We start from the raw sequence: 13,481 nt of genomic DNA on the forward strand, positions 1-13,481 counted from the left end.
GATGACATACCTTCACACGAGAAGTTCATGAAGTTTTTCATGCCGAATCCAGTGATTTCGGTTCGCAGATCTTCCGGGTCATGAAAAACTTCACGAACTTCTCGTGTGAAGGTATGTCATCCTCAAACAAATATCCGAACGTCAAGTCCGGAGCCTGACTCGAAGCAGCCTGGGGCTGAGAGGATGACGACCCATCGTGACGACTCTTGGTTCTTCTCTCGGAATGGGTCACTGGCAGCTTTGAAACGCGTCGAGAGGTCATTGTGTCACACTATTAAACTGAAAAAATAACCAAAATCAGAAATTAGATACATGTTAGGGTTAGGGTTAGGGTTAGGGTTAGGGTTAGGGTTAGATTCAGGGTTAGGGTTAGGGTTAGGGTAAGCGTATGACATACAAATTGATAAAATAATTCGGACAGAATCAAATGATATAAACAAAAATACAATGAATCAGAACAGAAATCATAACATAATTGAAAAAACTGAAAAAAAAATGCACCTTTGATCGATTTCAATCGGTAGAAGGCAGAGAGGTTGCAAGGTCCGCGAATGATGATCACAAACAAGACGAATTGGTGCAAGATTATGCCTGAAATCGCTCAAGAAGACACTCCTCCAGCAGCTCTACTCGGGTACCCCTTTTGTGGGTTTTCGAAATGGGGCTGCTGGGGTATTTTAAAACCCTACCGTCGATGTTTACCCGGGTACACTGCTCCTTACCCGGGTAAATAATTCAAACATTTTCCCAGATTCAAGAACTCTACCCGGGTACACCCCTACATACTCGGGTAGATAAAAAGTTTCAAAATTTACCCGGGTAGGTAATGATGTACCCGGGTAGGCTTCGTGGTCAACGGTCAAACAGGGGTAGATTGGTGTTATGTTTGTTGGGGAGGGTAAATTTTCGAAATAGTTTTGAATGAAGGGCAATTTGGTAATTAATTATTAATTAAGGGGCATAAGGGTCAAAAAGCCAAATAACAAGTCCTTTACTTACAGGAGAATAGTATTACTTCTGATAAAAGTTTAAAAGAGAGAAAAGAGAACGAGGTGAAAGAAAAATTTAATATAAAATCCAAACTTTTTCACCCTTTTGCCCCTTATTAATTAATTAATAATCATTTTGTGTTAAGAGTGTTAGCGTTAATAGTGTAGAAGTCCCACATTGAGTGTGTCTCTTTGTATTCTTCAATTGGTTTGCTATATAATAGCACCAATGTTGTGTAGTTTAATACAACAAGGATTACTATCATTTCCTCTTGTATCTATGATATTCAACATGGTATCTAGAGCCTAACAAGAGGAATCTTAATCTGTTTAACTTAGTTCTATTTTCCATAATTTCAATATGGTTATAGAGAGATATCACCCTCCTTGAGGGATTCCCGTTGCTATTTCTTTTTCGGGTTTTTTTTAGTATGCTCTGTGACTGCAGCTTAGACTGATCTGTCACATCAGAAAAGAATGATCCTTGGGAAGTTGTTGGGTTGACCACCGTTGTCTTTGACTGACCACCGTTGACCGCGTCGTCCACCGTTGACAGCCGTCTCCGGCGACTTTTCCAGTGACTTTTCCGATGACTTTCCGGTGACTTTTTCGGCGATCCACCACCGTCTCCGACGACTTTTTCGACGACCCACCGCCGTCTCTGGCGACTTTTCCGATTCCGCGAAGCTTTGTTTTTCTTTAATCTTCTTTCTTCCCAAGATGAAGTATTTATACTATTCATCATCCATCTTGAGGGGGAGTGTTGTCCAAGTTGTTGATGTTGTCTCCGCTGATGATAATTCTGGCACTGTTTAGAAGTTCCTCTTAAGGGGGAGCACTATCTATGTTGCTGATGGTCATTCCAGCACAATTGTCTTTGCCGATGATAATTCCAGCACTGTTTAGAAGTTCCTCTTGAGGGGGAGCACTGTCCATGTTGCTGATGATCATTCCAGCACAATTGTCTTTGCCGATGATAATTCCGGCACTGTTTAGAAGTTCCTCTTGAGGGGGAGCACTGTCCATGTTGCTGATGGTCATTCCAGCACAATTGTCTTTGCCGATGATAATTCCGGCACTGTTTAGAAGTTCCTCTTGAGGGGGAGCACTGTCCATGTTGCTGATGGTCATTCCAGCACAATTGTCTTTGCCGATGATCATTCTGGCATCTTCCATGTTGATGTTCATTTCGACGCCATTTTTAGCACATTGTTGATTTTTGGTTTCTCATTTAGGAGATTTATTTTGATGTTATGTTACTTGGTCTTTCTTGTAATAAGCTTGTAGCATAGTCAAGGGGAAACCACGGCTGCTCACCAACTGTTAAATGAAATGTCTGAGAGGGATCTTGATGCTGATGTCCTGGTCAGCTCAGTTGTCTTTGTCGATGATAATTTCGGCACCATCCATGCTTTGATGTCCATTCCAGCACTGTCTCTTTATCAGCTCTTCAGACTGATGGTCATTCCAGTTGATTTGTTGTACTTAATCATTTCATTTCGTTGATGTAGCATTGTTGTTTTTGGTTCCTAATGGGAGTATTATTTATGTATCAAGCTTGTAGCATATGATCTATATGCTACAGCTTGAGGGGGAGTGTTAAGAGTGTTAGTGTTAATAGTGTAGAAGTCCCACATTGAGTGTGTCTCTTTGTATTCTTCAATTGGTTTGCCATATAATAGCATCAATGTTGTGTAGTTTAATACAACAAGGATTACTATCATTTCCTCTTGTATCTATGATATTCAACATTTTGTCTCTGATTCGAAACTTTCTATCAATCTACCCCTCTTTAATCGACTACCTTGCATTTTTAATCGATTAAATCTCCCAGGCAACAAAGGAAAACAGGTCAGTATGATTTTTTAATCGACTAAATAGGGAGATTTAGTAGATTAAATCTCCCAACAACTATTTAATCGATTAAAAATGCAAGTTAATTGATTAAAGAGGGATAAATTGGTGGATAGTTTTGAATAAGGGACAAAATGATTATTAATTAATTAATGAGGAGCAAAATGGTCAAATAGCCTAAAACCCACTTATGGATTGCTTCTCCGGAAAAATAATACTATTTTCTCGTAATATGAAAATAATATTACCCTTGATTTAATAGTTAAAAAGGATAGAAAGATAAAACGTGTTTTTTTTAAAATATAAAATTATGTCATTTTAGATAAGCTAAAAAAAGATTAGTTTAATTTTTTTTAATTAAAATTATCATTCTAACATTTTTCCCATAAAAACAACAAAATAGAAGAAGAAAACTACAGAGTGTTTAAAAAAAAAAAAAAAAAAAAAAAACTACAGAGTGCAGTGCAGAGACCACCCCTTTCGTTCAAGACCACAAGTTTATTGGGATGAGCTAGGCCCAGGGATCAGGCCCAACTTACCTTGGATTTGTGATTGGGGAGCAAGCGGGAAAAACAATCGAAAACTTTCGAACGGTCTTTCTCTCTCCTCTCGAATCTCCCTCTCTCTCTCTCTCTCTCTCTCTCTTTCTCTCTCTTTCTCTTTGGCTGGTTGCCATAGCTCGCAATTCTATCTGCACGTCACACAAGCTTCGAACTTGTCAACTCCCCATTTTGCATTTCTGGAGGATCTCGAAACCCTTTTTTTTGTTTTCGGAGTTCTCCTATCCCACGCCGGAAAATTGAAACCCTAGAGTTTTCTCTTTTTGTTTTTGTTTGTCGAAAGTTGCAAAGATTACTATGATTTGCGTAACGTTTTTGTCCATTGAAGATGACTAAAGATAGCTCGGAACCTGGCGGCAGTGCCGGCTTTCACGCGGTTCACGCGTTGCGTGACCTAGAATCCAATTGGGAAGTTGACCTCGCCAAGAAGCTTGAGGAGTATCTGCTGAAAATTTGCTCCGGCGAGATCACCGGCGAAGAAGAAGGCCATATTCCTGTAAATTTTGCCGAAGGTTTGCCCCCATCTGACACGTTTTCTGTTGAAAAATCCCAATTTATTTTATTACAACTATCTTCTTGTTGTTAAAGCCCTATGTTCAACTGAAATAGCTGTTTCTGGTTAATTGTAGCTGCTCTGCTGCTTCAGGGTTCCATACAGGTATATAGTCGAAAGGTGGAATATCTCTACAACTTGGTAGTGCGTGCTTTAGAGTTCCTTTCTCAGCAGAAAAGGTTTGATTTTTTAGTTAAAGTTTCCGCATTTATTTGTATTTTGCTATATAATCTGTAGCTCTCTCTCTCTCTCTTTCTCTCTCTGGGGAGTTGGGGGTTAGAATAAAGGGGCCGAAGCCCATTTGCAGTTCGTGTTTTATCTAAATGCAGTAGTAGAACTTTAACTTCTTAGTTACATGTCAGTTGCAAAAGTTAGTTCCGGCTTTCCTCTTCTGTCTGGTTGCAATTTTCGTGTTAATTGATGTGTAAGTATCACACACGAAGTCTCAATGTCTTCGCGTCACATATGATTTCATTGGTCAAATTTAAAATCATGGTTAAAGTTTTTTTATTAAATGAATTTACATCGAAGCGTGCAAAAGATCCTTTGGTGAGTAAGGTGTTTAGTGTTTTCCATAGCTGCATTTAATTGCTATTGTCAATTCATTGATTCAGCAGCAATTTTGTGGATATCCTTGTAAAGAATTCATTATATCTCTACACCTAATTTATTGATTCATTTTATTACATAAAACCTCTATGGGAGCTGAAACGGCTAATATGCCTTATGTGGTAAACGTATGTGAAATTTTCATCTATAATATCTATTATAAACTAAGTAATGGCCCGGGATCAAGATTTCGTATATGAAGACTCTCAAGTACTGTAGCTTGTTTGAAGAGAGTCAAGAGACAATGGTGTATATGGCACAGATTATCTTTTGATAATTATTACTTTTTTTGTTACATAAACTAGTAGTCTAGAAGTCAGATCTCCTTTGCCTACACTGTCAATATCAAATGTAGGAGTGTTTAGGGTTTAGGATCCTACCGTCTATTAACATAGTATCGGAATCTTTGCACTGTTTACACCAGTAACTCATACCATTGTTTATAGTTGCATATTTTAGCTTGCTCTCCAGACTCTAGCAATGTAGCTAGTTTAACTTTAAAATATAACTATTTTTATTTTATTTGCAATAATCGCGATTCATTATCCATGATAAGAAAGGAGACCGCAAATAATCTCTTTGTTAGAACCTCTAAAGCTGTTAGAGATATGAAAGCAATCTTGTGCCTTCCCCTAATAGACCTAATAGTTTAAACTTTTAGTTTAGTTGATCCTTGACATGGTATTGTAGCCTCTGTGATCAAGTGGTTAGGAGTTCAATCTTTTCAACCTACATTCTTCTAAATAAATAAATTGAATTTTCATCATAATGTAGGTGGGTTTGCGTATTGTCCGGGCTTTAATCCCAATGTGATTTTGTATGAGGGGGCATGCTAGAGATGTAGAATCATTCATATGTGTTCATCTAACAGTTTAAGTTTTTTTTATGGAGAGTTTGTATATGCAAGAACCAACAACAGATTTTAAGTGACACAAAATAGAGAGTAATAATCTGATTTAACTGACTTTTTTATTTTATTTTATGCAAACTGCAAAGTACTGTTTGATCTCACTAATGTTTTTTGGGCAGTCAGCAAGATCATATAGATGGAGCATCAGTCCCACCTGAAGAAAGTGGTCCTTGTGCTGTTGCTGATGAAGAAAATGATCAATTCTGGGGCTTAGATGACATCCCAGGTAGCCTATTTAACGGATAATATGACTAAATGATCAAACAAGAATCATAACATTAGCGGAGTTATTATTATCGTGATTAGTTTTATTTAGAAAAATTTGTTTGCTGCTGCTATAGGTTTGTTCTATACTGGGGTGGGGCATATTATTTACAAATCTTCTTTAATTGGTAAGGTTGTTTAAGCTTATATGGTTTAGGATTTAGGACATTTTCAAATACATTCATGATATTACTCAAATTAGATTTTCATTGCTTCGGGCCTTTGTTTCATGTCCATAAAATTTTTAAGGATGTTTCTCATTTTGGGTTCTCCCTTCTCTCATACATTCTGTCTTCTTTGTCTCATTAGTCTTTCATCAAGTGCATCAAAACAGTTATCTTGTGCATTATTGTTGCTTTTGTTTCACTATAAATATGTACAAATGCTAGATCACTTAAACTTTTGTTATATTGCAGCTGAAGAAAAGAATTCCTTGGATGTTACAACAGGCAAAGAGGTGAACTTGGATCACTTTATAAAACCCCCTGCAAATCTAGTTGTTCTTGAAGGTGACTGCTTGGATGCCGCCGGTGATGGAGGGGAATTGGAGTCTTATCTGGTATTGTAACTGCTTGCAGCTGTTTACATAATGATGTTTGTATTTTTATTCACTAATGATATGATGAATTGTTGCAGTTGTCCACCACAGACTTGTACCAGGATTTTATTTTATTGGACACATCTGATGCTGCTGCAGTTAATGAGTTTCTGAAGGGCAGGAAAGCTGGTGCAACACAAAATGGTGCCAATAGGGGAACCTCAACACGTAAAAGCTATCTTTCTCCCACTAGATGCTCTGGTGGAAGTGCTCGTAAATCATCAGCTGCAAAGAGTCAGCGTGCTAAATCCAACTGCTCTCCTAAACTTAATTGTAGTTTTGATGAGAAAAATGTTCGGCCCAGTTCTCCTGCTGGTCTTGATAACTGCAACTTTGGATTTAATATGGATGATGGATGTGATACATCTAGGGATTCAGACAATTCGGATGCTGATTATGATGATCCATGGAGACCTTTGAATCCTCATGAACCTGGCAACTTGAGGGTGAAACCATTTAGAAAAGGTCCCCACCCTCCCCTGCCCCTTCACCCTTCACCAACTTGCCTTAACTTAATTGTATAACATTCATATCTGCTTTCTTCTTTATGTTGTACCTGCAGTGAAAGCTCTGAAAAAGAATGTCACCAATGTGACCCAACGAGTATCTATGAGCACCTTGTTTCCACTTGCGAAACTGCATGGTCCTGTCAGTCCAGAGCTCATGGAAATGTGGGAGATGCGACATCATGCCCATGAACGTCAAAGGGATTCTCAATCTTCTCCACCATTATATGAGAAGGTACTTTTTCATGGTTGCTCTATTTACCAATTATTTAAATTTCAATTTTTATATAATGTGATATGTAAATTGCAGCTGAGGCAATCTCTTATTAATGATGTGAATAAAACTGGTGGATCGTTTTTTAACTCTGATGCTGACAATGATGACAACGAAAATGATGGCGGAAATCCTGATTTTGATATGCCAGGCGATGCCTTCATGGATGAAGATATACCTCCTTGCACTAAAGAGGTTAGGAGAGGAGACCAGTAATATGACTTATCATATATTCTAGATGACATCTTGAAAACTAATATTATATGCTTATCTACTTGAATTAACAGCCTGAAATTGATGACGCTCATGTCAATGCTGATGAAGCTATAGATCCTCAATATCTTAATTCTCAGGAAAGTTTGGAAGATCTTTGCCGCTCTCACCTGGTAAGAGTGCCATTGTCTATGATTTCTGGGTATTGAAGTGGTTACTTATCAATTGTTGCAACTTGTTACAACTTACAAAGGCTTCTGTCACCCCCTCTTTACAGTATTCATAATTTATTTTACTAAACCCCTAAATTAACTGAGAAATTTAAGTCCTGTGAAGCATCTGCTCATGGTTGTTTGGAGAAGAGAAAGAAATGCTAATTCACTTAAACGAAATGTAAACATCAATCCGATGGTATTTATCCTTAGCCCTTTGTTTCAACAAAATAGTTTGAATCAACTTAAGAGCTAAAGAGTTGTAGCCTTTTAGAGTCATGATAAGAATACACCCATGGGGTTGGTTTTTCCTATCTGGCCAGTTTTGCGTTGTCTGTTTTCCTTACACTACTATATCTTTTGCTAAATAATTCTATATTATTGTATGGGTTATTAACCATTATGCCTCATCTAGAATGCTCTCCTAGCTAGCATAGCTGAAACGGAGAAGCAAACTGAAATGGCTGCTAGGGTTTCAACATGGAAACAAAGAATTGAGCACAACTTGGAAGAACAGGTGAATTCATCTTTTGAGTGTCCTTACACTCTATCTTTTTAGTGCTTAAATTGAATGGACTGTTTTTGCATGATAGGAAGCCCACCCACCATTTGATATCCGAGACTATGGTGAGAGAATTCTGGACAAACTATCCCTTGAAGCAAGCAGTAGCTGTGCCCTTTCATTTTCTGATTTGGTTCAGGGACAAGAAAAGTATGACGTGGCCCGAAGTTTTTCTTCTCTTCTTCAACTGGTAATTCCTTTATTAGCAGTGTCCAGTGCACTTTTTGAACTTTTACTTCCCGTGGTAGAGTCCTATTAATTGGATGATCCCCAAATCATTATTTCAATCTGTCATGCGAGTTCTACCAATTTCCAGGTGAACAATGGAGAAGTAGATCTAGAAAGGAATGGAATTGATGGGGGGTCTGTCTGCTACACAGCAGTAAATCCTTTTCATGTTAGGCTTCTTAAGCATGACAAGAAACGGGAGGATGCACAGCTTCATTTGCCAAAAAAGAGAGGCAAGTCCCCAACAAAAAAAGGGTCCATAAAAGGTGACAAGAACAAAACTGGAAGAGCAAAGTCTCCCTCCCCCAGTTCATCTTCTAGGAAATATAGACAAACAGGGTTGTCACCACAGGCAAATTGCAAGTTTTCTGTGAAGCTTGGAAAGGCGAGTGCCATAAAGTTCTCCCCTGAAGCCAAGAGAAGGCGTAGATCTCAGTATGTCGAACCAGTTAACTTACATTCATCAGGGTGACACTGACCATTAGCAGCTTATTCCACTCAGTCCTGAATGATTCAACTCGACATTTGCTAGATGTCTTAGACTAAGTTGTGAAGTCATTACAGTCCTAGGTCTCACTAAATACTAACATCTATCAGTTTCCACCTGTATCATCATTGCTGATGACATTAAGATATTGATGTAATATCATCTTGTAACACCATGCAATTTTATCAATGTAATAACTTCGTTCATACCCAGTATCTGACTATCTGTCCGCATTGCTTGTCCCTCTTCCTAAAGCAAATTGTGCATTTGTGCTCATGGCGAGGAGAAATTCCTATGTACTCTTAGTTAAGAGTACTACACCCATTTCATTAAAAGTGCAACAGTGGAGTGTGGACAATATATAATATATGTTGGATTAAATTAAAAAAAAATTATATTTCATGATTTCTCATGCAAGGGAAGGTAATCATTATCTGAATTTAGAGGTGGCAAAGTGGGCGGCTCGCCTTATCCAGTCCCATCTCACCCTGTTATTAACATGCTAAAAAATGAGCCAGCCCGTCTCACTCCATCCAGTCCCATCCCACCCCGCTATCAACTTGCAAAAAAATGAGCCAGACCATCTAGCCTTGTTTGGTGGGTTGGGCGGATTGGCCTGTCAGTCTGAGCCTACTTTAGATTTATCCGCCTCGGTCCACCTATACTCGTCATCAACTTGCTAAAAAATGAACTCGTCCAGCCCCGCTTTTGAGATGGGTTAAAAAACTCAGCCCGCCTCTTCCAGTTTAGTGGGTGGGACCGATTGGCCCGCCGAACCGAGCCCATTTTGCTGGCTCTATCTGAATTACATAAAGTGTTGTTGATGACTATGAAGCACCGACACTTCAAAAATCCTGACGTGTCGTGTCCGACACTTCTTGACACTCACCGACACTTTGACATTTTCTGACACTCCAATACTCGTTGCAAAGACTCAAAAAAGGTTCAAAGGTTATGTTACGTTGCATTTTGAGTTTCAATTATTTGATTCGTTAGATTACGATTACGATTTTATTGAGTTTAATATAAACATTTAGGATATATTTTATTTTTTGAAAAATTTATGGGTATTATAAGTTTAGCTTTATTTTTTTGTTAAATTATTGAGTACTAAATATAATATACATTATATAAATTAAAATATTATATAATATCAAAACGTGTCCTAACATGTCAAAATTTAACATTTTTTAAAATTAACGTGTCAGAGTGTCGTATTGTATCGTATCCCGTGTCATGTGTCGGTGTCAGTGCAATGTAGGTTGATGAGATGAAGTGTTGTAAAGGGGAAATAAGAGTTTCAACAACCATGCAACTGTCTTGGCATAAAGCAATGAAACTTGACAGTTGACAGTTGCTGTGGAGTTAGTTTGTGAAGTAAGTCCAGCCAATTGAACCACAGATTTTTAGTAACAGTGTACAAAGTCAATAACTACTTTTAGTTTTAGCTGCTCCACACCACACCCTTGGTCCATCACACTATTATTTTCATCAACAGTCATGAACCCACCTAGTAACAGGATACATAATTACACAAAATAGGAAAGCGTGTGGGGTCGGGAGAATAAAATTAAATGTGGGGTGTAGTTTCTAGTGGCAGCGTCGAGCCCCATTGTATAATGTCCATTACCAAACTCGTTTCGTTTTCTTACTTACCCCAACACAAGTGGCTCCCAGATAAACATTATTTCCTACGGTGAGTGTGTGTCATTTCAAATGATGTAAAGTTGTGTCATTTTAAGTGAGAGAAAAAGATAGATAAAGAGGAGAGAGTGGACAAAAAAATAAAGGTGTGGGTCTCATATCTCTTTGTACGAGTGAAAAGATATAAGTTGTGTAATTTAAGAGGACAAATATTTTTTCCTATTTCTTAGGTGGGGTTTTAAATAGTAAAATTTCAACAGTAGAAAGAGTGTAGGAATTAGAATCAGACCAGGAAAAGAATTTGACGGGTTCTGATTTAGTACTATGTATTGTTGGGATCAATTTATAATCTGATCATTCTTGAGGCCCTTATCATAAAAACCAATTATTTTCTGTTTTGTTTTTTTAGACACAGTGAAGGAGATGAAGCACTGTTTGAAACTGAAAAAGCATTGCTGCGAATGTAAATTTATGGAATGTAAATTTATGGAATAAAATTTTCATTTGATATTATTTTAAAACTATTAATTTAATTTTGATCTAATAAAAAAGAAATGATAATACGAAGTTGCAAGGGAGAAAATTATAGATATAACCCCACTTTAAAATTAATATCTATTAAATACCTTGTACTGGTAGATTTAGATCCATCTGAACCACCACCATCTTGCAAAATCGTAAACTAACTAATCGAACCACTTGTTGAAGTTGCTGATAGATCATTTCAAACCACCACAAGAAAATTCAAATTTAAAAATACAATTTTACCAATAAAAATTAAAGTAACATATCAATATCATTAAAATCAAATCCTTTGACTAGTAGCGGTTGGAATTATTATCAGTACAGTTTGACCAAAAAATTTGCTGCTCTAAGCCACTAGGATGGAGGGATTTGGATTTAAATAATTTGCATACGATCATTGAAACAGTGTTCCCATTGTGTAAAAAAAAATTGCTTCCCTCTATTTTCTTTTTTCACTCTAAAAAAAAAAAAAACCTATGAATCTATGAGCTTTTTTAAAAAAAATTATTAAAAGAAAAGTATTTATTGTACAATATTATTCTTCCAACATTATCTTGCCATGGCCAAAAACTCTTGTCACCGACACTCACGCGCCGCTCATTGCGTCCACCGAAAAATGTCCAGACAAATCACATGAGGAATAAAATTCTTAAACAATAGCCGCCACGCGCCGAACCCATAGCTTTGGACATGTTTTCGGTTCCACACCCGCCGCGTTAGCACCACCACACTCACCGAGTCAGCTCCGATTTCCCGCTCGCCAACTCACTGAGTTTCGTCTCGTCCACCTTGTTCCGTGCTAAACTCGGCAGCGGAGCTGCAACCACCACCACCCGACGACGACGGAGAAACGCTTCCCTTACGTTCCCTGCTAAGGATTCTCTTGAACGACATCATCCGACTCATCGGCGACCGAAACGATGACTGAGTCGACGGCGAGTCGCAATCCGACTCGTCCCGGAAACTCTCGTTCCTCGCGTCCCGGAAACTCTCGTTCCTCGCCGGCACCTCAACGGTCACCCTTACAAACGACGGCTTCCTCCTCAACCCAACCGACGACGAAGAAACCTCTCGCCCGGCTCGGTTCTCATCTTCCAAGCACAATCCCGAACCCGAACCGGGTTCCGGTTCGCACACAGTTATAAACAAATCGGATCGGGTCTGTGGCGGGTCAACCGTAGCACGACAGAGAGGACAGGTGGAGTGAGAGTGAAACCACATGTCAATACATTCGGTATGGAAACTGTGATTACACTTGGGCAAGACCCGACCCGTTTCACCAGCCTCGAACTCCGACAAGCAGACGGCGCATTCCGGCGGGTTTTCCTGTTGGGTGGTTGGGTCGTAGGAGAAGACAGGGAGCGAGGCGATGAGGGAGGCGTCGAGGCCGCGTGCGGCGGCGGGGTTGTCGGAGTCATGGTAGACGACGAGTTCGGTACGGCGGAGACGGCGGTTGCGGAGGTGGCGTCGGCGAGCGCGGAGGAGGTACCAGCGAGCGTATAAATGAAGGAAAAGCATTAGAAGAACGATGAAGAAGAGAAGGATGATAGCGGAGAGCATGATCTTGCCACTGAGACTGTATCCTCTTGCATCGAAGTCGTTGATCTTGCGTGTGGATTCGTCGTTATCCATTTGAAGAAAAGAGAGAACGAAGAATAATTAGGGAAAAAAAGTTTGGGTTAAGTTTATAGAAAAAAGAGAAGAGTGAAGCAGCTTCTAAGGATTTCTTCAATCTTTTATTATAAGACTTGAAAAAGTGACACATACGAGTTTGGTTATGCTAAATGCTTTATATAGTCAATGAGGTTAACACACGCCATTCTTGACGCGGTTTTCCTTTTTCTCTCTTCTTTGTAATTTTGTTTGCAATGTTATTAAATTCAAGTCGATGTGGTGCTGAGTTAATTGCCTATTGAAGTAATTTAGTTTAATGGTTAATATTTCAAGAGTACAATTAGGGTGAAATTTGGCTTAGTGAAAAATTTTAAAAATTGATTTAAATTCAATTCTTAATCAGGTTATATTCATAATCGATTATTCAGGCTGAGTGGGACCCAGTTTAATAATTCTGCTTTAGAACTTGGAGCTTGAGGAAATTGGGTTGCAGTTTCTCCCACACTTGCCTGTTTACGACGCGTAGATTCTTTTTTAGAATAAATATTACTTTTTTCACTTTGTTATGGTGATAATTTTATTATTAGATTCTTGTACTTATTGTCAGAACGTTATAATTAAATCTGGAATTTTGGCATGTTTAGCGTATTTGGTAGTTGAGTTATTAACTTATGCCTTTGTTTTTGTTGAAGATATGTTCGAATACTTAACGAATAAAGAATCATATAAATAAAATGAAATGGAATAAAGAAATATTAAATTTTTACTTATTTGAGATGTTAATAACATAATAAGAGTTATAACTCTATTATTGCATGGAATGGTTCTATTCATATTTCTGAAATATGGAAGAAGAAAGATAAAAAAAATATTAGATGG

The 13,481-nt window shown here is 38.3% G+C and overlaps 2 protein-coding genes across 4 annotated transcripts; one reads left to right on the forward strand and one right to left on the reverse strand.

Annotated features, from left to right (window-relative positions):
- Window positions 1-3,444: 3,444 nt before the first annotated feature.
- On the forward strand, window positions 3,445-8,990 carry LOC133312190 (condensin-2 complex subunit H2). 3 transcript variants are annotated; one of them, XM_061513352.1, is made up of 12 exons: window positions 3,445-3,915; window positions 4,033-4,135; window positions 5,595-5,701; window positions 5,817-5,867; window positions 6,156-6,298; window positions 6,376-6,802; window positions 6,900-7,078; window positions 7,154-7,312; window positions 7,405-7,503; window positions 7,958-8,059; window positions 8,136-8,294; window positions 8,421-8,990. In XM_061513352.1, exons 1-12 carry the CDS (start codon window positions 3,732-3,734, stop codon window positions 8,802-8,804), a joined length of 2,097 nt encoding a protein of 698 aa, XP_061369336.1. In that variant the 5' UTR covers window positions 3,445-3,731; the 3' UTR covers window positions 8,805-8,990. The 3 variants fall into 3 exon arrangements, with proteins under 3 accessions (XP_061369336.1, XP_061369337.1, XP_061369338.1); XM_061513353.1 differs by lacking the exon at window positions 5,817-5,867; XM_061513354.1 differs by lacking the exon at window positions 5,817-5,867 and having other exon boundaries at window positions 6,189-6,298.
- A 2,331-nt stretch (window positions 8,991-11,321) lies between these two features.
- LOC133312196 (RING-H2 finger protein ATL2-like) lies at window positions 11,322-12,752 on the reverse strand. The gene has a single exon (XM_061513363.1). The coding sequence runs from the start codon at window positions 12,618-12,620 to the stop codon at window positions 11,754-11,756; it is 867 nt and encodes a 288-aa protein (XP_061369347.1). The 5' UTR covers window positions 12,621-12,752; the 3' UTR covers window positions 11,322-11,753.
- Between the last annotated feature and the right edge of the window lie 729 nt (window positions 12,753-13,481).

The sequence above is a fragment of the Gastrolobium bilobum genome, unplaced genomic scaffold (assembly GCF_033153095.1).
Source record: "Gastrolobium bilobum isolate Gb01-03AN ecotype WA unplaced genomic scaffold, APGP_CSIRO_Gbil_v1 utg16099, whole genome shotgun sequence".
Lineage (NCBI taxonomy): Eukaryota > Viridiplantae > Streptophyta > Magnoliopsida > Fabales > Fabaceae > Gastrolobium > Gastrolobium bilobum.